Here is a 24,869-nt window from a genome sequence, read left to right as displayed (position 1 = left end):
AAGCCCCAGCTCCCAAGCTCATGGCTCCTTGGTAACCTGAGCTCCTAAGATCCCTGGTACCCAGTCAGCCCACCATGCAGACTGCCCTGGAGCCAGGGCTTTGCTCCCTTTTGCAGAAAATCTTGAATCGGAATTAAACCAAATTTTGAAATATCAAAATCCTCCAAAAAAACAGAACTACATTTCCCCACCCAGCTCTAGTAAGGACTGTAATTGCTGCTGGACGTCGCTCAGGGTGACTCACCTAGGGAGGGGGTGAAGGAAAAACCTCTTTGTGCTCTTCCGCCACCTCTGCACAAGGGATAGGCACAAACTGGCCCAATGTATTCAACCAATAAATATCGTAAAATTCTGCAGGAATTGGAGATGAACCTAACCCCTATATCCAAATGTTGTAGTTAAGGGCAATCTCTAATAGGAACATAGGAATTCTTTTTTGACACTGGCTTGTACACAGTGTTTGGAGGAATACCCCACCCTCTCCTGCCACATTAATGTCACATGAATAAGTGCCATGGAGAAACACACCTTCCTGCCCCCAGATAGTTGTGTGTTAGGAGAGTATTGAGAATTGGTGACCCTGGTAATTTTTCTCCTATGGCTAGTGCATCAGCAGAGACTACTGCCACGCATCTGGTCTGTGTCTAATCCTTTCTAGAATCTTACAAAGCGATTGGACTCATTGCCCTGGGGGACAATTATAAAATTAATTCTACGTTACATAAAACATTCTTTAACAGGAATTTGTAAGTTTATTGTCTACGCATTTCATCGTTTTTCCTTGTTATTTTATTAGGAGACTAGTTAAATCAGACTGTTAAATATGACTCTGGAGACCTGAGTTCTAGCCTCAGCTCTCTCACTGGATTACTGGATGACCACAGGCAACTTACTTCGCCTGCCCGTGCCTCAGTTTCCCCATATGTAAAATGTGGGTAATGATGCCTCCTTTGTAAAGGGTTCTGAGATCTGGCTAGGTATTTTTTATGATAATAAATGGGCTTCTCAACTATTTTTTAATGTTATACTCCTATGCTATCTCCTAATATGTCTCCTCTTACTCATCTTCTTTACACGCTAAACAGTCTGAGGCCAAATTTGCTGATGACATAAGTGGGTCTAACTCCACTGACTTCTGTAGGGTTACACATGCTTACACGGACAGTGAAATGAATCCTAATCTTTTTTGAAGAATCTCCTTGTCTCTAGTTGCTTTCAGTGCCCTGTTTGGCCTTTTTTATTTCTGCAGTGCTCTTTTTCAAATGAGGTTACCAAAAGTAAATGAAATATTCAGGCTAGGGACAAACCATCAATTTATATAAAGACATAATCATATTTTCTATATTGTTTTCTGCATTCTTAATGCAGCCTAATCTCTTACTTGATCTTTGGACTGCCAGTGCATACACTGTCTATCTTGACTCCTAGGTAATGTTGCAGCTATTTCAGAATCCATGAGTGAGTACAAACTATTATGAAGTTTTCCTTGCAGTGTGCATCGGCCTTGAATTTGCTTACATTGAATTTAATCCACGGCCATAGTGCCTCGTTATGTAGAACTCTGCTTCCCTGTGCGGCACGGTGAAGATGGGAACAAAGGGGCTGGAAAACGGGTAGGAAGCAAACATGACATGAAGAAGTGGGAGAGTAATGCACACGTGTCAAAATCCATATGGATGGCAGAGAATGGGGAGCTTATTCTCTTTGAGGCATGGTCCCCACACAAAAAAACAGTAGATTCCTAGCAGAAATGTGCATGGGAGTTACTGATGCTCCTTGTTGCACTAACTTCCTTCTCTCAGAGAAGTGATTAAAGGGCAATGGAAGAGCTAAAGGCATCACAGCTTCTGAGTAAGATCTAATACCTGGTAGAGGTTGACCCACTAAGCAGACTTGGAGGACTAGCTCGCCATGTGGATACACCCGAGATACGTAGGGATGAATCTATTTTTAAATGGACCATGTCACATCTATGGCAATGTGCTCTGTCCCCTCCACAAGGCCACAAAACCCTCCTCCCCAACCAGGAGAATTTGTAAGTTCCCATTCTCCTACCTATCTGTACTCCCCAACAGAGATATGTGCAGGCTTTCCTTACCAGAGTCCTGGCCCAACTGTCAAAAATCTGCTTTTCTTACCAGACGCCTCCTAACATCCCCCCTGTGCCCACTACAGCTCCCATGATGCACTGCACTGATGGGACTCCCACAATGCCCCACACAGCTCAGTCAGAGGGAGGGAGGAGTGCATCAAGGGAAATGTAGTCCAGCCAAGGAGCCTAGCCCATAGGAGAGAACAGGACATGAAGCACCTGCACTACAATTCCCAGGAGGCACCACGGCACCATCGGCAGATGCGGTTTAATGTTGAACTGACTGAAAACAAAATGTTTCACGTCAGCTCAACAAACGGAAGTATTTTGATTCAGGTCAAACTTACCTGAAATATTTCATTTAGATTTTTCCCAATGGAAAATAAAGAAAAAAATCCAGGGAAAAAATTCCATGGAAAAACTTTGATTTTTTTCAAAATTGCACTTTCTGACAAAAAATCATTTCAGTAAAAAATTTCTGACCATTGCTACTCAAGACCTTACAAACTCATTTAATCTGAGCAATTCAGCTGACAGCTGCTAAACTATACTAGACATGTGAGTTTGTAAACTGTTCCAAGTCCCAACTGAATTGTCCAAGTTGCAAATATTGATAGCAAACAACTCCTAAAATTAGCCATTCAACCTTTGAAAAAAATACTCAAAGACACTATTGACTAAAATTCACTTCTTAATTCATGGCCTATGCATCATTTAAATCCCATTTAAGCCCTCACAACAGGGCTTAAATGGTTCATAAGAACATAAGAACAGCCATACTGGGCAGACCAATGGTCCATCTAGCCCAGTATCCTGTCTTCAACAGTGTCCAGTGCTAGATGCTCCAGAGGGAATGAGCAGAAAGAGGCAATTATTGAGAGATCCATCCCCTGTCATTCAATCCCAGCTTCTGTCAGTTCACAGGCTTGCAGGGGCGGCTCCAGGCACCAGTGCACCAAGCGCGTGCCTGGGGCGGAAAGCCGCGGGGGGCGGCCTGCCAGTCGCCGTGAGGGCAGCAGTCAGGCTGCCTTCGGCGGCATGCCTGCGGGAGGTCCGCCGATCCGGCGGCTTCAGCGGCGGGTACGCCGAAGACGCAGGACCAGCGGACCTCCCGCAGGCATGCCGCCGAATCCGCGTTACCAGCGGACCTGCCACAGACATGCCACCGAAGGCTGCCTGACTGCCGTGCTTGGGGCGGCAAAATACATAGAGCCGCCCCTGCAGGCTTGTCCTGGCCCTTAGCAAAGGGATGAATGTTACTTGTTGATAGCTCAGGGCAGGTTTTCATGAGATGGTGGTTAAAAAGGCTGAAGTCTGTCTATACTAGAGCTGACAAGACTGGTATCATTGGTTAACTGGACTACACTGCTGCTGGAAAACAGATACAAGATATTCTAGGGTGGATGCAGCCTTATTTTTCAAAACTTAGAAACTCAAAAATGCCACAGCTGATTTATCACAAATATTGGGTAAAAAGAAAATGTATTTTCTGCCAGGAAACACCATCTGATAAACGTTAGGCTGAAAGCAGGGGCTGTGCGGTTTTCCAAACTGAACTTATAATGCAAAGCTATTTACACCTTTTAACTAAGAAGTCACTGGGGCTCCATAATGTGTATCTGCAAAAATACACATACACTATATGGAAAATTGTAAATTCCTCTGTTAAGCTTTAACAATTGTACAGCCTTTTAAAATGATCCTTATTTATTCTTTATGCTCCAATTCAGCAAAACACTTAAGCACACATTTCAATTTAAATATTGAAGTAGGGTTTTGTTAAGTCAGTTGATTGAAATGTCACTCGGTGGGACTGACTGCATGCTTAAAGTGAGGCACATGATTAAGTATCTTGCTGAATCAGGGCATTATTAAAGATTAATTTGGCAGAAGGAAAAGCAACTCTCTGCTGCTTCAGAGGGAGTTAGGAACCCTAAGGACTTAGAAAGGCAGCCTATTCTTCTTTAAGAGGCAAAGAAAATTGTTCCTGAAGGACATTTTGTAGCCAGATGCCTAGTATCCAGCATGTAATCTGAACTGCAACATGATCGTGCATCATGTTTAGAAAAGAAATAGACTTGTACAGGACATAACCCATTCATGGCTCAAAATGCTAACTCCCTTCTCCGCATCATCATTCAAATTCTTTTGTTACATTTCTTTTTCCATAGAAGAACTGGTGCTTTGTAATGCTGTCACACTTCCTACGGAAGGTTGTCATTATTGTGATGAGGAGCTCTTGTAATGCCAGGCTCTGATGTTATGCTCTATCACTCTCTATGGTAATGGGACAAAGTATTAAATGTGAGGGAATCTGCATTACAGGATATCAAAGAGACTCCTACATCATTTTTGAAGTACATCAAATGTGCTATACAAAAAACCTTTAAGCAGAAGATTTTATCTACTACCAAAAGGAAGACCTAGGCACTTTGAAACATTTAGGCCATCATGAAACTTTTGCAAATGTGATGGATCAAGATTGTAGTCTGACTGCCAATGTCGTAAATCAAAAGTAGAAGGGAGCTCCAAATTGAATAAGTTATAATACTGTGATCTAACAGATCTCAGTACAGTTATGAACATGTTCTGTAGATCAAGAAACAGAAGTCATGATATGTCAGTGATAGGAATGATTATTATATAGGGAATATATACTTTTGATATGATTTACAGAAAAAGAGAGGTTTTTAATTACTTAATCTTCTTAATTTGAATGCCAAGATCCATTTTACTTAATTTTTAAGTACATTTATAAAACAATAATGCATTTTGGATTGCTTTTCCTCTGTGAAACATTATGTGTTTAATATGTATCTTATTGGCATGAACTAGCTTATGTTTAACCCATCTATGGGATTTCTGGCCAGGCCCCCTCAGTAAAAGTTTGTCCTCCTACTATATTTATTCCTCTTCCCTTAAGGACAATAATTTACACCCGAACTAAAGTGGCTAACAAATAGAGGAAGGCTCTTATCTAAAAGACACACAATTTTCTCAGGATCTGGACCAAGACTGTGGAACTCACATAAAACATAAAGGAGCATCATTAAAAGCATAACCTATTTCACTTTCCCACAGCAACTCTCTAAAAAAATCCTGATTATAAGTCTGAGATTCTTGTGTTTACCTCTCACGGATTTACTTAGATTGTAAGCTCTTTGGGGAAGGGACCATCTTTTTTCTGTGTTTGTACAGCACCTACCACAATGGGGTCCTGGCTCATGCCTGGTGTTCCTAGGTGCTACCACAGTACAAATAAATAAATAAATAAATAACAATAAAAATAATGGGAGACCTTATAAAATCCTATACAGAGCTCTAAATATAGATAATTAAGTAGATAGGAAGTGCATTACTTTCACATTTGGAACCAGGGCCGGCTCTGGCTTTTTTGCCGCCCCAGGCAAAAAAGCCTCCGCTGCCCCCCCCCCCCCCCCCCGCGGGGGGGGCGGAGCCCGGGGGGGGGCGGCGAGCCCCGGCGGGGGCTCTGCTCTCCCGCCGGGGGGAGGGCGGCCGGAGCCCCGGGGCGAGGGTGGCGAGCCCCGGCGGGGGCTCGGCTCTCTCCCCCCCCCCCCCGGCGGCCAGAGCGCCGGGGGCAGGGCGGCGAGCCCCGGCGGGGGCAGGGCGGCGAGCCCCGGCGGGGGCTCGGCTCTCTCCCCGGCGGCCAGAGCGCTGGGGGCAGGGCGGCGAGAGGGCGGCGAGCCCCGGCTGGGGCTCGGCTCTCCCCCCGGCAGCCGGGGGGAGGGCGCGGGGGGGAGGGCGGCCAGAGCGCCGGGGGGAGGGCGGCGAGCCCGGCTGTGGCCCCGCTCTCCCCGGCGGCCCGGCTGTGGCCCCGCTCTCCCCAGCGGCCCGAGCGCCGCGCCGCCCCCCTCCAGGGGCCGCCCCAAGCACCAGCTTGGTTGCCTGGTGCCTGGAGCCGGCCCTGTTTGGAACTCTCCTTAATGTTCAGCTTTTCACTATCCTAATAGCTTCCTTTAGAAAAGATTTGAGCGCTCTTCCTTACAAATTGCACAAGGAGTGCGATCTTTGCAACACTGATTTCTATTGCAGGCAACAAATCTTTTGATGAAAATGTAGAGAAGTGATGCATAACTTTATAGCCCTTTTTTCCCAACTTCCCACTGAAAAATATTGCTAATGCCTTTTGAATATGTGTTTGGTACCCCAGTCATAAAGCAGTTCAGCTGAGAAATGGACAATATTTGACAAAGAAGATCTGAGGGTACAGTTAATAACTAACTCATACTGTTGTTTAGTGAGAAAGGCAGAGCTTGATGTTAAGGTCGTTGTTTACTCTCTTCCTGGCACTCAAAGCAATTCTTATCAGTACTGCCACTATGATTATTTATTCTTTATAATATCAGTATCTGCCTCAGCACTGTGCACGGCATAGATAGTCTCCCCCTGCGTTTTTCTGGGTGAAGTCCTGGCCCCAATGGGTACATCTACACTGCAGTTAGATACCTGTAGCTGGCCCCTGCAAGATGACTCAGGTTTGCAGGGCTTGGGCCAAGGGGAAGTTCAACTGCAGTGTAGACATTCAGGCTCGGGCTGCACCTCACCCATCTTGCAGGGTCTTCAAGCCCAGGTCCCAGCCCAAGCCTGAACATCTACACTGAAGTTAAACAGCCTTTAGCCCAACCCCCGTGAGCCCAAGTCAGCTGGCATAGGCCGACCACGGGTTTTTAATTGCAGTGTAGACATACCAAATGAGTCAATGGGAGTTCTGGCTTCACTAAAGCCGGTATTTCACCACAGAGTAGACAGGATGCACATGAAAGACCAGAGGAAGGATAAGCAGGACAATCTTTTTGCTAAAGCACTCAAATTGGACTAAAGATATCTTAGTTCAATTCCTGGCTCTGTCACAGACTTCCTGTGTGATCTTGGGTAAGTCACATCATCTTTGTACCTCAGTTCCCCACCTATAAAATAGGAACAATAATATTCTTCTCTGTCATGAGGGTGTGGTGAGGGTAAATTCATTTACATGTGTGAGTCTCTCTGTTGCTACAGTGAAGAGATCATGTAGGTAGATAATTACTCACTTCTTGTGTCCACGTTTTACTCACTGGACAACTGAGAAGCGTATCACAAGTGAAAGCATCTTACCTTGCTGCTGTGTCGTTTTTTGCTCACTGAGGGTGAACCAGGCTGGCCGGGACTGGGAACAGCACTGGAGCTGGCAGAGGGAGTGCCAGAATGGACATGAGATCCCTTCTCCACTGCTGAGGAAGCAACCAAAGGGGACTGCTGTAGGGAAACCTTTTGGAGCTCCGCAGCCAGCTGCTTAGGATCGACCCCTGGGGACTTCGCCTTGTCTACTGGATTAAAGTAAAAGAGCTTTACATTGATAATTGCTAAACCATTCAGTCCTCTGGCTATTCCAGCTGTGGGTCGACACACTAAATAAACAAACAAAGTTGTCAGATTGCCTGCTTTTATTTCCACTAATTGAAGATCTGACTCCAAATTTCAGTGCAAAAAGAACTTGAAAACAGTAGGTCCCCTTCTCCACCCACTCAACACCAAGTCATCAAACCCCAGCTACCGCATAAACCCTTTAGGAGGAATCTTCTTTAGCCAGCAAGGGAAGTTCGCTTTTGTTACAGTAAGGTTAGAGATGATTGGCCAGATCCTCGGCTGATAATTAGCCAGAGCCTCAGCTGCTGATTTACACCAGCTGAGGACCTGGCCCCAGGTCTATAGTTTCTAGAACTCTTCCAGTTTTGTTAAGAACCCGTACTTTGGTATGACAACAGTTCATCCAAAATCTTTTGTTTCAATAACTGAGTAATAAATTCAAGTCACCGCTGAGCAAATTCATGCAAAAAGAAAAAGGACTAAGAAAGGATATGAGCACGAAAGAGACTCCAAAGTCTGGAATGGAAGACTTCATAAGCTAATCAGAGCAGAGAACATTTCTTTTTAAGCAATTTAGGAAATAAAGTCACATACCAGACATTTCATGAGTTTCTGCTATGTGCTTATAAGCTTTGCCTATATCATTCATAATTTTCAGCTGTGGTGCTTATGGCCATCCAGTCCATACATTTGAAAGCAATCTGCTTTCACCTACCAGCCTTTACTGGGTCATGCAGTTCCAAATGCTGGGGATTCTCAGAATCTGAGAGCATGTTGAGGTCCCTAAAGAAAGCAATGAGAAGCCTGAGACAAAAGAAACTCTTTCCTTATACCCTCGTTATTTTATTAAGTCGATAAATGAGACGTGATTAATGACAGAAAGCAGCTCCCAAGCATGGCCCCTTCTTAGCTGATACAAATTTGCAATGCCGTTAAAGTCAAATGTGCTGAGAAAAATGATTCTTTTAAGGTGAAATCTTTAATGGATCGAATGTAAGATTATATTGAAATACATACATTTCTCATGGTGTTTAGATGAGTTACAGCTTCTATCCTAATATAACATGTTTCAACAGAAGTCATGGGAAGACTAAATTCTTATCTCCTTACACTGGCCAACCCCACTGAATTCAATGGAATTGTACCTGTGTAATGAGAGGAGAATTTGTCCTAGAAAGGGAGACATCATTATGGATAAAAACATAATTAGCTAAAAATCTCTTTTAACTCATCCCTTTGTTGTATTTTTAATGATTTAGTATGGAACAAATAAACCTCCAAAAGTAACACTGAACCCTTTTTCTAGTTATTTATACAGGTACAAATCCTCAAGGCTAGCAAAGGTTCCACCTTAACAATTGTAAATCAAAAAAAGCCATGAAAAGCCAAAAAAAATGGAAACAGAAAGATGGGGAAAAACTCACAGTCTTACACATATTTCTGCTTCCCCACTCTGTTGACTAATGATACTCTGGACTTCTTCATAAGTTCTTGCAGTCAAGGGGATGCCATTCCATTCCAATACCTGCATTCCTAGGATAGCAAAACAGCATAGGGTGAAATACTGTTGCTATGTGACCCAGCCTTTAATTTAAAGTGCATGATTTGATGTGACATTCAGAAAATCTGTTTTACATGGTCTTTGGTACATTACATTACCAAACACCTTTCACTGCACACTGATAAGATTAATGAATGTTATGATGCCATCAGCTTACCTATATGACTACGTTGGCAGCTGAATGCCCTTCTGGCTGCTCATGCACACTGCATAAAATGCTTTGTCTGGGTTGCATGACAGTGAAAGATTTTTAGAACATCAAAATACATGCACACTGGCCAATGTATTAAAGAAATCACCATTCTATGTATCAGACATTTCCTGGCGAACTAACATCTGTGAATTAGGCTAAGCTGACATTCCCAGCTTGCTGGCAAACAGCTACTGAGTGTCTGTGGTAAGAAATGGCCTAACTTTGTGGGAGAGATGTGTAAATGCTGGGCCATGGTTTGTATTCTGTCATTACAAAAATAAAAAAAGAGAGGACCATATCAATGAAGTTAGGCCAATTTACACCAAGTGAAGGTCTAACTCAAAATGTCTGAAATTAGCCTTGATAAATTATCTTGGACATTTACAAGTTCAGGCATGAATTCTGCTTACCCACCTTTCACCAGAAGGAGGGTGATGATGTGTGTGCATGGGGGGAAGATAAGTAACTCACTATCGGGGGTGGAGGAAATCTGAGTCTGTGGTGAACAGAATTCTGTCCTAAATGTATGCATTATTATATGTGTCTGTTCTAATTGTCCTAAGGCCTGATCCTGCAAAGACTTACTATGGAGCGTAATGCCATGAGCTGGCCCATTCAATTTCCAGTAGTAAGCACTATGCAGGATCAAGCCCCCCAATTAATTATTTGGAGACCATAACCTAATCAAATGAGAAATCTTATTTGGTTACAATAAGCTCTTTTAGGTCAGAATGTTTACACTGAACATACCATTGAGTTAAACAGGGGAGCTCAGAGCATAGAGCAGTAGCCAGCTCTCCAATTAGGGCCAGATTGTGAACTCCGCATTCACACTGGTGAGTAGTCACTCACATGAGTAACCCCAATTAGGTCAACTTCTCACCAGTGTATGGGTTTCAAAATCCAGCCCTTGAACTATGGAAGGAAAAGGTTCTTAACAGATCAAGTTCCAGAATACTTAATGTCACACTAAAATCAATGAGTAAAAATCTTAAAACCACATCATTTTCACAGCAAGAAAACCACAATCATTTGGCTTGTTGCCACTTACACAGATAAAATTGAGTCATCACATGGGTCTTATGGTTATTTTGAGAATCCTGTGCTGTTGTATACAACAAATGGGGAAAAATAATAAAGTAAAACACAGTGACAAACTCATAACCAAAGGAAAAGATTAAGTAAAATATAATGTTAATTGCTTTTGGAGGAGAAGGAATTAATTTATACAGTGCTAAAAGAGTGAGAAAAGATATAGGCTATCATACTCCATTGTGCCACATTTCCCCAGGATACCGCTAGAATATGAAATACCATATTTCCCCATGCATTTGTCAGCAAGAATTTTTAGTGTCATTTAGTGTCAAAGCAATGAAAATACAAACAATGTGAGGAATGAATATGAAGTGATGCTCAGAAGGCAGTGAAGCACATTTTTAATAGATTTACCAAAATAGATTCACCTTTCTTTAAAATTAAACAACTTTTCATTGACAAATCCTTGTTCAAGAGGACGATCTGGCTTTCGAAGAATCACAAATAATTGTTTTGCTGTTTAGGATGTAGATTTATAGAGTCTGATTCTAATCTCACTTACCCTGAAGTATATCAGGAGTAATCCTGATAGGAGTGATTGTAGCAACTCCTGATTTACTGCGGTGTAAGTGCACAGTAGCATACACACTGGTTTATTGGGGTTTCTGGAGGGGAGGGGACTAGAGTTATTTCCATTTACAAGCCAACCTCTGGCTATACGATATTTTTGAAAGGAAGAACACAGAGGAAAATTGGGTGCCTTGCTGTGATAGTACATTGATTAATTAAATACAGTGCAAAGAGCTAAAACCAGCACTTCCATTTAGCAGCAAAGAGATAAAAGGGAAAAGGAAGGTGCTGGATGTTTGGGAAGATGGGTGGCATCCTGTTATGATGCATGACATTTACTAACAAATGACATCCGCCTAGCATGCTGGAGAAAACACCATGTATGTGATTCGGCACCAAGTGCTACTCACCAGAAAATGAGACAGCAAGTTGCTCCAGCTTAGAGGATCAGCAAGAGGAGCCCTGCAGCCCACCACGATCAATTCTACCTTATTATGGCAGATGTATCGTGTGCTTGGCACGTGTCTGTCAGTATATCAGTATCCCAACTGGGCCACCTACTGCCTTTAGGTGTGGCAAACCCAGTCTAATTTTAGTCAATGAGAATTCTGCCATTGATTTTAATGAGACCAAGATATGGCACAGTGACTTAGAAGAATGTTTTTAGCTAGGAAAATGTTTATCTGACCGGTTTCTACTCTCTTAATTATTTTCTAACTATTACCCCTTCCCCTTGAGAAACTGGTACTATCGAATATCCTTCGAGCTAATGTAGCTTCCAAAATGCAAAAAAAAAAAAAAAAAAAAAAAAAAGGAATGAGATTGATGAGGATTAAATGACTCCTCAGCCATAATTGGTATCCAGCCGCAGTTTCTGCCCATGTCAACTTTGTTTCCCAAAGCCCCTAAAAAGTGTGAACATCAAACACGGTTCACAGGCTCTGGATACAAGAAAATACATCATGAAGGCAGCTTGCATTGCCAGTGTCCCCCACATTATGGCCTCGATCCAAAGCCTGCTAAAATCTGTTAGGGTTTTCAGATCAAGACATATATCTATTTTCTTAATAACCATAGGCTTCTCTCTTCAGGGCTATGACTCCAGTACTAAATTCATGCCAACAAAGACCTGGCTTTGACCACTTATTTTTTTAAAAATATCACACCTCAGCAGACCACTTCAAACAGCTTTGATCTAGATCTAAGCTAAACAACTACTGCTCCTTTTATCTACAAAGGTGTTTGAAACATTAACTGCTGCCAGATTTATCTTTTTTTTATTTAAATGAGGTTTTGATATCAAATGTCTAATCTGCTTCAGGTACAATCATTATGCAACAAACTTAATTATATTTTAAAATGCACAGAGAGTAGATGTGAAAATATCATTTAATGCTGTGCATTTCAAACCCTCAGAAGCAAGCTCAGCAAGGACTTTCCTCTCAGCAGTTCATATTTTCAGTACTATGTGAGCACAAGGTGCAACCTTTTCTGCCTTTCAAAGGACAGCAGAATAGTTAAAATCTTTGGGCCCCAGGGTGAACATTATGAAGCCAACCCTCTCCAGAGTGTGTCTCAGATGGGCACTGGTATATATATACCTAGCTCTTATATAGCACTTTTCATCCATAGATCTCAAAGCACTTTTCAAAGGAGGTCAGCACTATCATCCCCATTACATAGATGGGAAAACTGAGGCACAGCAAGGTGAAGTGACTTGCCCAAGTTCACCCAGAAATCCAGCAAAAGAGATTTCATAGATTCATAAATTCTAAGATCAGAAGGAACCATTATGATCATCTAATCTGACCTCCTGTATAGCACAGGCCATACAGCATCCCCAAAATAATTTCTAGAGCAGATATTTTAGAAAAACATCCAATCTTGATTTAAAAATTGTCAGTGACAGAGAATCTACCACAATCCTTGGTAAATTGTTCCAATGGTTAATTGCTCTCACTGTTAAAAATTTACATTTTATTTCCAGTCTGAATTTGTCCAGCTTCAACTTCCAGCCATGTTACATGTTTCTGTGCTAGACTGAAGTGTCCATTATTAAATATTTGTATCCCACACAGGTACTTATAAACGGTCATCAAGTCACCCTTTAACCTTCTCTTTGTTAAGATAAATACGTTGAGTTCCATGAGTCTATCACAGTAAGGCATATTCTCTAATCCTTTACTTATTCTCGTGGCTCTTCTCTGAACCCTCCCCAATTTATCAACATCCTTCTTGAATTGTGGGCACCAGAACTGGGCACAGTATTCCAGCAGGGTCACATCAGTGAAAAAAATACAGAGGTAAAATAACCTCTCTACTCTTATGCAAGATTCCCCTGTTTATGTAAACCAGGCTCACATTAGCTCTTTTGGCCAGAGAGTCACACTGAGAGCTCATGTTTAGCTCATTATCCAACATGACACTCAACTCTTTTTCGGAGCCACTGCTTCCAAGGATAGAGTCCCTATCCTGTAAGTATGGCCCACATTATTTGTTCCCAGATGTATGCATTTACTTTTAGCCATATTAGAACACATATTGTTTGCTTGTGCCCAGTTTACCAACCGATCCAGATTGCTCTGAATCAGTGACCTTTCCTCTTCATTATTTACCACTCCTTCAATTTTTGTATCCTTTACAAACCTTTATCTGTGAAGATCTAATGTTTTTCTACATTGATAAAAATGTTAAATAACATTGGGTCAAAAACAGAACTCTATGGTACCCCAAAAAAATGGACTTGCCCAATAATGATACCCTATTTACAGTTACACTTTGAGACCTATCCGTTATCCAGTTGTTAATCCATTTAATGTGTGCTATATTAATTTAATATTGTTCTAGTTTTTTAAACAAAATGTTGTGCAGTACCAAGTCAAATACCTTACAAAAGTCTAAGTATAATGGTCCCAGTGGGTCTATCCATTAGGCTGTGCTACCTCCATACCCCTTCCCTCCATCACTAAATTGTGACTTTGCCACAAACCCTAAGCAAGGGGCAATGTATAGTGGTGCTGCCCAAAGAGTAGACCAGGAACCAGATTGTGATACTCAGTGCCATAATGTGTGTCCTGATTTCTTCATCCTTCGGGGGGAGGTAACCTGTGCCAGCCCGATATCTAGTGAAGATACCCCTGCCATGCTGACTCAGCTGTGCTGGCCAGTGCATTGGCCTAAATCACCTCTGCCACCATAAACCTCTGGTATGCTGATGCATAAGAAACCCCTATGGGACTACACTCCACATCACATTGGGGTGCATATTCCCTACACAGCTCCCCAGATCTTGGCTCCAGCCTGGTATCCTGGAAATACAATGATTCCAATGCTGGGGTTCCCTCCAGACCAGTAGAATTTAGAGCAAGATTTGCCCTTATGTTCATCACCATGAGGAGGCCAGTTATTCAGAGGGGTAAATTATACCTCCATATATCTTCCTTGACTGCTGCACCCCAGGTGAAATCTAATTTGATAGAAGGCAGGAGGTGATACGTCTGCATCCCCCCTTGAGATTTACTACAAAGAGTGAGCAGCTTTAAGTTATGGCCAGGGTTTAAGAGTAGCTCTACTGATGGAGGCTGAACTGGCAAATACCCTGGTCATCCAGGCCATACCTCCTTCCCTGCTAGCATCACTCACTTTTTGGTTGGTGTTGGTGGATCCTCCACTGCTGAGGAGGTTACGCTTTCTTTTCCATCACTACAACTTCCCCATCTGGTAAAGGCTCCACTACAGTGCCTGTGCAGACACTAGACTGAATCCTAGTTCCAAATATGGGGCAATGGTGTAACCAATTCTGCTTGGACCCTGGCATCTTCAATGCTAAGAACATGATCTGCTACTTCCTGAGCAAAAGGACTAAGCCCAATAATCATTAGCTATTGAAAACTCATAAGCCTTGTATGCAGACCAGACATCAGGGGAAAGGACCCATGTTGTAACGGCATGGAGTACACTGGCACTGCCAGCCCATTCAATTGTGTGCCATCTCCTACAAGCCAATATTTTCTCTGCTTCAACACTGCCAAAAAAGTCAAAGCATGGCTCACCACTGATGTTCAATGCGTATACGTGAACAGACACTAATCGGAAATGGTTCCATTTGTTATATCTTTTTTTTTAATTAATCCACAAAAATGCTGTAAAACTGGGTGTACTGTAACATATGAAATTTCCTATTCTGGGTTCCCCGTAGCTCTAGCTCTCAAAGAGCCTGGAGCAAGGCTATCGTAAAAGTATCTGAATAGTATTGCAATATTCTTGAAGAGCTTGGAGGTGCAACTCTATGAATCATTTAAATTGGTCTATTTTGACATGAATATGTACTTGTGACTGATTCATTTGAGCTCATGTGTGTGTATGCCCTCAACTTGCTTTTGTGTTTCTAGAAGTAAGAGGAGAAATATTTGCACTGATTAAAAAAAAAATTAAATTTTCTAGGGGTTGAGTTTTCCAAAGCTATCTAAAATTAGCCAATACTGTTTTTAATGGAACTTGAGTGTCTAAATCCCTTAGCCAGCTTTGAAAATTTCTGTCTAGCTTTTTGTCTTCCACCCACCTTAAAAACATAGTGTTAACCGAACATTTGTTGTGTCCTGAATCAGGACACACACAATGGACTAAAATTTAACAGAAAATTTCTACTCAGCCCAACAGGCTTAAAATGGCTAACTACAACTTCAGACTCATACTCTTCGATAAAGGAATCATCTGTAACTGTGGCTATAGCTAACTGTGAGTAAACATCCCAATGAATAACCCTTAGCATGTCAACAGCTAACAAAATGTGTAAAATAAAATTGCAATGCTGGTCTGAATGTCATTATGAAAGCCTACATAATGAGCAACAGTACCATATGCAGACTGGAGTTACAGGAAAGAATGATTGCACATAAAGCCCCTGAGCCCATTTTTAAACAGTGATTTTAGGGCTTGATCCTGCAGAATGCTGAACATTTTGGCCTTGATACAGCAAAGCACTTAAACACATGCTTAAATGTTTTGCTGGGCGGCGTCAAAGTGCTTGACAACATGCACAATGAAAGAATTATTGAGCTGTGGGGTATAACTGGACCACCTACCTAGTCTGGCTTTGGGCTGCCTCAGTTTCTCAGTCAATTGCCTGCCCACATTCACAATCAACTGTGAGCTGCCGTCCTGTTTGCCCAGCCCAGGAAGGACTCACTGCCACGCTCAAGCCTCTTTCTGGGCACTTTTATTCTTCAAATCAAAACAAAAAGTAGTTCCTCTTCCCACCATCAGCTACATTTCCAGGCTTTTCCCCCTTGCCTCTCTAAGTGCTGAAAGGAGGATAGACCCTGCCCTTCAGTCCCCCTGCTTCACGGTCTACTGCAGGAGTCTATTTTCATCCTGCAATTCCATCTCAACCTAGCCACTTGTCGGCTTTTATAATCACTTTTTCCCTTTCCAGCTGACTGTGAACTGGGCTGGATATCTGAGAGGTATAACTATTACACCTCCTTCACACTGGTCAGTACAGTTGGCTACAAGGATTACAGCAACAGACCGCACCATCCCATTAGTGGTAGGGAGGAAATGTCCCTCAGGGGGCACTGCAGCTATGCACTACCCCCAACATGGGCCAGTGGGTAAATGCTACAAACCACCCTATAGATCCAAGTTTTACACTGGTGTAACTCCATGGACTTCAGTGGAGTTACTCTTGATTTATCCCAGCATCAAGAGAACAGAATGTGGACCACAATGTTGTTAAAACTTATTTATCTGATGACTGTATAATGGCTCTAGTGCCTGTTGTAGGAAATGGGCTTTGAGAAACACAGTCATTAGTCTTATTCTTACTGGAATTGCCTGAAAACTTTTTTATTAAAAAAAACCTCCCTTGATATTTATGGTAGAATTGTAATTAATTTCTTTCAGGAGTGAGGCTTTAACTAAAATCTGTCACTTTTTAAAAGAGCTCCCGAATAAGATTAGAAGCAAAGAGTTTTAGATCTGATTTAATTAGTAAGTAAGATCAGTTTCTAGATGTAAAGATCTCCCACAAGGTTTGCTACTCTTAGCCTGATTATATTATTCATGTGTGGGTATTTTCCTGCCTACACACGTAGTTCTATTTACTTAGGGGGGCATGTTCTTTGCTATCATTCTCAGAAAATTTTCAGGGAAGACACCCTGCGATGGATCATCAAACACATGACCACTTTTTTTCTTTGAAGTGAACTTAGTGCCAGTGAGATTGCTGGACTTCAGCTCCTGAAAACTGATGTAGTCTGTTTATCTACAGAACCATTACAGCAAAATCTTCACTAGCACCTACATCCTTGCACTGACCCTTTAGTATGCCACACCCTAGACATACAAGAGCCTCCTCTTCTAGGGCTAACACAGTTTGGCAGGGGTGCTGGAACAATTTGTATAGCGGGGTTGCTGAGAGCCATTGAACCAAACTGTAAACCCTGTATATGCTGGCAACCACTTCAAGCCAGGGGGTGCAGCAGCACTCCCAGCACACCTAGTTCCAGCACCTGTGCAGTTTGATCTCCATGACTGGTCAGTTCTTGGCCAGTCCTGTGCTGAGGCAGTAAATACTGGTAGAACATGGTTATTCTGTTCCCCATGCACAGATGTGGATGTCAGTTATTTCGATCCCTTTGCTTCATACAGAAGCGCTTAGAAGAGGGCTAAGTTTGCTATTTCCCCCAAGAATCTTCTTATAGGTGGCTGAATATGGTAGGTAAGGAGTGAAAGGAAGAGAAGGAGCAAAACAACAAACCATAATGTTGGTGAGGCTCAATAGAAACAGGGGGAAAAAACACCTTGGAACAATACCAGACAGTCATCAAGAAGAAGGCTGGCCTTGTTGGTCAGATACTAGACTGGGATTCTACGTTTCCTACCTGGCTCTACCACAGTAATTTCTATGGGATCTCTCTTTGTAGTTCTATTTTCTTATCTGCAAATGGGGAATAAGGGTTCCCTGCCTCACAAAGATAAATCCGTTCATGTTTGTGAGGCACTCAGATACTACTTCTGCATAGGTACTGCCCTATTCATAAACAGGCAGGTCAGGTTTGATAAGATATGAAAGAACACCTTCTAATCCAGAGTGCATTAGAACAGCTCCTACTGTGACGCTGGGCTGACGTTAGACTCGCTGGGGCCCAGGGCAGAAACTAAGGAATGGGCCCAACCCCACTGAAGCCCGAACTCTACTGCCTGGGGCTGAAGCCTGAGTCCCCACCACCTGGGGCTGCAGCTGAAGACCAAGCCCCACCATCTTTAACTTAGCTTCATGGGGCCCCCTGTAGCATGAGGTCCTGGGAAATTGCCCTGCTTGCTAGTCCCTAATGCCAAGTTCCATTTGGGTTCAAAGACAACAGGACCCTAGTTTGAGTCTCTGGCCAGCAATTGGAAGATACAACATGTATAATAATATCCCTCCATCTTTAGTTATTTTTCTCATTCTGTGCCCCCTTTATATTGCTTTTTAAGACATGAGCTTCCTGCATCATTATATGTGAAAATTGATCAGGGGCTATAATTTGTGTGTCATGAAAGTATTTTATTTTCCTGAGTATCAGTCATAAACAAAATTGCATTAACTACAGAAAAAGCAAGCTGAAAAGACAAGTTTGATGGTAGCTGATCGCCCCTTGGATTTAACACCTATATACAACACAGTGGGCACTATTATTAAGTCAACCACTGCCACTCTTCACCCATTACGATACTGTGGACTCTCCTACTCAAAGTGCTAGAATTATCATATGTGTCCAAGTAGGAAAATGTTGAGTTTTTGGTGTCCGTCGTGTCACTGAGAGTTAGAAATATTTTTTTTTAATTAGAATATACAGAGTTATGAATTTCCTTTTAAAATAATGAGCTGTTACTGTTTTGATTAATTGCTTTCATAAGGAAAGAAGAGGAAAGATGGGCTGGAGGCTGAGACACAAGACTGGGACTTCTAGTCCTGGTCCTGCTATAGGCTGCTACTGGCCCCTGATCCAAGCTCCATCAACCTTCTGGGCCTTATTTATCCACTGCCCTACACCTTGTGCCATCATTGACACCTGCATGTGTATTAGCATTGTGATCTGGCCTCTTTTGCACAGCTGTCAATCACTGCATAAGTCAGTGGATAATCAGACTCTCTGTGACAGAGGTTGCTGGTGAATAAAATGGGGACAGTAATATTTACCTACCTCATGGGGATGCTATAAGGATTAACCTTTGTAAAAGGTACTTTGAGAAGCTCAGAAAGTGCTCTATAAGTTAAAGGTAATCTTATATCATGGCATGCACTCTGAATGATGAAAAATGGCATTAGCTGCCAGAGTTTGACATTCACCACTAGATTATTTTATGGTCTATTTTTTCTAGTTATTTTTCTTTAATTCTAAAAGTTCCTGGTGGAAAAGTTCCATGGTTAAAAATAGGCTGACGAAAGTCAATGTGTTAATGCGCTTCTCTCTACTACTGGGCATGAATCACACAAAAACTCATTATTTGCAGTAGACACCTTCACTTCCTCACCCATTCATCACTCGTGCCTAGGTTGAATGTTTTCCATTATTATAATAATTAATATAATGACAGCGCTCACGGTTGTTAAAAATGGACAATCTGTTCTGCATGGTAGAATGACTGCACTAGATCCAGCCCTGCAAAATGACCACTTTGCACTGCCTCCCAATGTGAAGCAACCCTAGAGATGGCGTAAGTTAGTCAAGGGAGGGTCAACCTAATGTAAGGGGAATCCTCTGATGGTTCAGAATTGTAGCAGCTCTTGCAGCACTAGTAGTTACCAGCATAGTGAGCACACCTGAAGAAAGGGGGTATGTCTGGGACTTCCTTAAGCGATGGTCACTTGGGGCTTTTGGCAGCCGCTGTGACTCAGACCAGACTTAGGACCGTTAGGCTTTTCTAAATTAGGCCATGGGTGTGGTGTGGTATAAAGCTGGCCCAGGATTGGTGGATTGTAAAGGCCAACCTTACACCCTCCCTCCTGAGCCACGCTGTGGGTTGACTGGCCACAGCTGAGGGTAGGCTGGGCCTATGCTTCTTTCTGACTATTCTGCAGTGTAATAGAAGCTGATTTTAAATTTTGGGGTCATCTTAGTTATCTGGATGACGATTAAAATTTCTCCTTGTGAAAATGATCATATCAAGATAAGTGGTTTGTATTTCTTTCCTCACCACCCCTCCTCAACAAATAATATATTGGATAAGAAAATACTGCAAAAAGAATGATCATTTATGCCATGTTGACCAAATGGCTGTGAAACACTGTAATTAACGCCATTCAGAGTCTCAGTGCTCCCATTTTGGTGCGTTAAAAACAAAAAAAAATAGCATACTGTTCACACAAAGAGAAGTTCGGAGAGTTTTTGTTCGGTTTCTTGGAATACCTTTTGAAAAATCGGATATACGTTTCACAGACCTCTGGAGGAATAAGCTCCCTATTGAGTACTCTAATTTAATTGAAAATCCAAACATTATAAAATTAGGATGTGCTCATAGACAAAATCCGCATTGGAAACTAGTACATCATCTTTGTGGCAGCAGTAAAAGATTTCTCATTTACTAGTATGTGCGTGGTGGACTGGCAGAATCTTCTGAGCTCAAGGTCACCATCTCCAAAGATGTGCAAAAAAAAATCAAGAGTGGCAATTTGTCTCTTTTATACTGTGTCCCCATAATGAGATACAGACACATAATACTCAACTTATCTCTGGCATAGCACCATTGGCTTCTGGGGCAGATGGTACTGCAAAGATGAATCTGAGTTGGTTATATCAATTTTTACACTCTGTGGCTATCAATATCAATGCTTTCAGTGTTCAAGTTTTAATTTTGTTTTCCATTTCCATTCTTAAGGCCAAAATCTGGTTTCATTTACATAGATGCAATTCTCATTGATTTCAACTTCCATTAATTGCAACTGAGAGCAGAATTTGCTCCCATGACATCTGTAAAAGGTTTTTTAAGCACCAGAGGGCATACAGCTTTTGAGAAAGTTTATGTATGTTTCTGATAGAAGAATCTGGCGCTCAGTTATATAGCTGGTATCCTACCTGAGAATATAAATTATTAAATAAAATATGCTATACAAGGCCTGTGTAAAACATCATGTTACTGTTAATATAAATAGGACAATAAGCAGATCTCTCTGCATTCAAATTAAAATGCACTGGCTTAAAGAGAAAGCTATGAACAAAATGTCTCTGTTATGATATACATACAAGTCACGGATTTACTAGTCTGCTACCACTTCTATACAAAAACCATTAGAATTACATACAGATCATTTGCAGGCAGGCCCAGAGGCCTACTGGTCATACTTGACTAGTCTGGTGGTTGAGACACTGAAGGACTCATTCTCTCTTGTGCCAAGATTCACTCACTGCAGGAGACAGACAGCTCCAACACAAAGCTCCCTGATTCTCAAGCCACAGCAGCTCTGCTCCCTGGTTTAAGGCCCCAACAGACCACATTCCAGCTGAAAATTTGTATTTACTGCATCTCATAGATGCCAAGGCCAGAAGGGACTGTTGTGATCATTGAGTCTGACCTTGTGTATAATACAAGCCATAGCATTTCCCTAAAATAATTCTTAGAGCATATCTTTTAGAAAAACATCCAATCTTGATTTTAAAATTGCCAGAGAGGAAGAAACCACCACGGTCTCGGTAAATGGTTCCCATAGTTAATTACCCTCACAACTACAAATATACACCCTCTCCAGTCTGAATTTGTCTAGCTTCAGCTTCTAGCCATTGGATCATGTTCTGCTTTTCTGTGCTAGATCGAAGAGCCCAATATCAAATATTTGTTCCCAATGTAGGTACTTGTAGACTGTAACCAAGTCACCGCTTACCCTTCTCTTTATAAAACTAAACAGTGAGCTTGTTTTCTACTCCTGATTCTTCTCTGAATCCCTTCCAATTTATCAACCTCCTTCTTGAATTGTGGGCACCAGAACTGGACACAGCACTCCAGCCACAGTCACACCAATGCCAAATACAGAGGGAAAATAATCTCGCTGCTCCTACTTGAAATTCCCCGGTTTATGCATCCAAGGATTGCATCCACAGTGTCCTTCTGTCCACAGCGTTGCCCTGGGAGATTATCAGCCTTTTATTCAGCAAACTCAGAGACAACTGGGTTTTTTAGTATTGCTTCTAACAAACGTGCAATGACTAACAATTGGTAAGGATACAATTTAGTCACAGAGGTCACTTTACTGTTTACCATGCCTTTACTGGACCTCCGTGACTTCTTTGGCTTCAGCAGTCAGTGGCTGCGACCGGGGCTGGAGCTCGGGCTGTGCAACCCTGCCCTGTGGCTGTGCTCCCCCTCAGGGCTGCAGCCGAGGCTGGAGTTTGGGCTGTGCCTCCTCCCCGTCCCCATGGTGGTGCCCCCCTCGTGGCGGTGGGGCTCGGGCTGTCAGTCCCCCCCATGGAGCTCCAGCTATCATTCCTCCCTCCTCTGAGCTCCAACCCCCCCCCCCCCGGTTATTTTTAGTAAAAGTCACAGATAGGTCACAGGCTTCCCTGAATTTTTGTTTATTGCCTGCAACCTGTCCATGACTTTTACTAAAAATAACCATGACAAAATATCTAACCTTAACGCTTGGGAATAATGTTACTTGTGGAGAGATGCACACGTTCCCATGGATTTCCAATATTTGAGAACCCAAGAGATGTTGGTAACAGCAGCCTCTTAGAGTTATTTGATTTCAACCAACATTTTCTCACATAGCTCTAATGGGTTCGGCTGTAGAGGTTGAACCTGCTGAGTTTACACCGTGCTGATGCACAAAATGCCCTGAATTAGTGTGGCGGTGGCTAGGGCAGATCAATTTGATTAACAGCCTAGTCCCCCTGATAAAAAATATTAACCTACATCCCAGGTTTGTTGACATTTTGAAGATTTTTCTCACCAAAATTTGAAATTTTGACCCCAGAAAAAAGAGAGGGATGTATTGGGTGCGGGGGGGGGGGGGGAAAGAGGGGGAGGAACTTACGTGAAAAAATTGCTCCCATTTTTCAACCAGCTCTAATGGCTCAAGTTAAAAGAGAGTGAATCCCATGAGATTTTTGCCCCCATTTTAGTGTCTATGAATGGGAGAGCAGAAATTTCCTGTAACTGGTAATGCACTAACAACAGTGCCTTGTCTACAATGGAGATAGGGGACTAAGAACACTTCCCTAACTTCAGTGAGGAGAGGTGCATTGGTCAGGGTTGTAAAGTATCTCACGTGGCGGCTGAGTGTTAGCATTTCAGCCCCATGGCCCTCTGTGAGTTAGAGAGAGAGGCACTCCATCACTAAAGGCTGTAAGTGATAGAGGCTCAAGTTACTAAGGCCTGGCCTACACTACAGAGTTAGGTCGCTGCAAGGCAGCTTACATCTACTGTCTTACATCACTGTCTACACTAGAATGTTGCTTCTGCTAAAATAAGTCCCCCACTACACCAACATAATAACTCCACCTCCACGAGAGGCATAGTGCTTATGTCAATGTAGTTAGGACGACGCAGTGTCCGTGTAGACTCTGCATTACCTACATCATCTGTTGGCCGTCAGCCTCGTGCAGGGCTGGCAACTGGAGCTCTCCCCCACATCCCAGTATTGACAGCCCAAGTGGTCAGCTGGGTGCGGGCTCACAGTTGGGGTCCCCCTCCACCACTGCACTGACAACTCGGGCTGTCAGCACCAGGATGGGAAGGGCACCCAGCTCCGAGCCCAAGCCCAGCTGACTGATTGGGCTGTCAGTGCCGGGGTGGCTGTCAGTGGCGAGGAGGGAAGGGCAAGCTGTGAGCCCCACATGGGGTTGACAGCTGAGGCTATCAGCCCCAGGGCTCCTGGGCTTCAGCCGTTGGTGTCCCACAATGCCCCACTTCAATGGGTGGAAATGCTCCTGGTGAGGACGTGCACCGCCAAGAGAAGGAGCAAGTGTGGACGTGAACCACCGTTTTAAGTACTGTGGTGGCTGTATATTGACTTAACTTAAGATGACTTAATTTTGTAATGTAGACAAGCGCTAAACCTACAGAGGTGCCTGGTGCTGGTTAAACGTCTTCTGGAGGGATGTGTGGGTCTAAGATTCTAGGAGCCTAGTGTGGAATTGAGCAGGATCAGTGAACAAAACTGTTAAGAATGCCCCATTCTAGAACCAAACCCTTGTGTGTGGGGCACAGGAAGTACCTCCCCATAGTAATTGTACTTCATGAACTAATGCCCAAGTGAATCTGGTAGCTCTCTACTAACGATATGTTGAGTTTAATTTGAGGGCTCACAGGTGCTGGGGATCATTAGTTGTCATGCATATTGCAGAGTATATTTCAACATGAGTAAAAACAAAAAGAAGAGGGCATCAGGTCTGAGTGATAGTCTGTAATGCATATGGCTAATTGATCTAACCGTCTAACAGATTTTACCATCTGGATTTTTTTGTGATATTCAGCCTAAGTTTTCTTTTTCAAAATTTCATGCCTTTACTTGGTGTTCTGCTTGTATGTACCACCTTAAAAATGTAACCCCCCTGCTCTGATATTTACCCTTCTCATATATACTTTTGTACACATCACATGCTACTTTAGTCAAAATTTTATCAAGCAAGATATATATGAATCTGATGCTGCAATCCTTGCTCAAGCAAGGAGTACATTTTCTTGCAAACAGTTCAATTTAACACTATGTAGCTATCTGCATGGGTAAGAAATAATCACATGAGTAAATACTGCAGGATTAGGTCCAGGGTTTGTTCATTCTCTACCAAAATCATAGAATATCAGGGTTGGAAGGGACCTCAGGGGGTCATCTAGTCCCACCAGCTGCTCAAAGCACGACCAATCCTGAGACAGAGTTTTGCCCCAGATCCCTAAATGACCCTCTTAAGGATTGAACTCACAACCCTGGGTTTAGCAGGCCAATGTTCAAACCACTGAGCTATCCCTCCCTATCCTACTTTGGATGTGCAATTACTGCAGCTGTATCTACAAATCAGGCACATACAAGTAACTGTAACTATCCAGAGTGTGTGCACCTCCCTGATTTGCAT

The 24,869-nt window shown here is 42.7% G+C and overlaps 1 protein-coding gene across 1 annotated transcript in view; it reads right to left on the bottom strand.

Annotated features, from left to right (window-relative positions):
* PCLO (piccolo presynaptic cytomatrix protein) overlaps window positions 1–24,869 on the bottom strand; it is a 554,357-nt gene that overhangs the window by 97,281 nt on the left and 432,207 nt on the right. Inside the window, exons 11-13 of the mRNA XM_065409113.1 lie at window positions 8,884–8,992; window positions 8,175–8,242; window positions 7,208–7,419 (exon numbers count right to left, since the gene is read on the bottom strand). Coding sequence (XP_065265185.1) covers window positions 7,208–7,419; window positions 8,175–8,242; window positions 8,884–8,992 — 389 coding nt within the window. The remainder of the gene's footprint in view (window positions 1–7,207; window positions 7,420–8,174; window positions 8,243–8,883; window positions 8,993–24,869) is intronic.

The sequence above is a fragment of the Emys orbicularis genome, chromosome 1, assembly GCF_028017835.1.
Source record: "Emys orbicularis isolate rEmyOrb1 chromosome 1, rEmyOrb1.hap1, whole genome shotgun sequence".
In the NCBI taxonomy this organism is placed as follows: domain Eukaryota; kingdom Metazoa; phylum Chordata; order Testudines; family Emydidae; genus Emys; species Emys orbicularis.
Note: the sequence above shows the minus strand (reverse complement) of the source record. Positions and strands in the feature narration are given on the sequence as shown.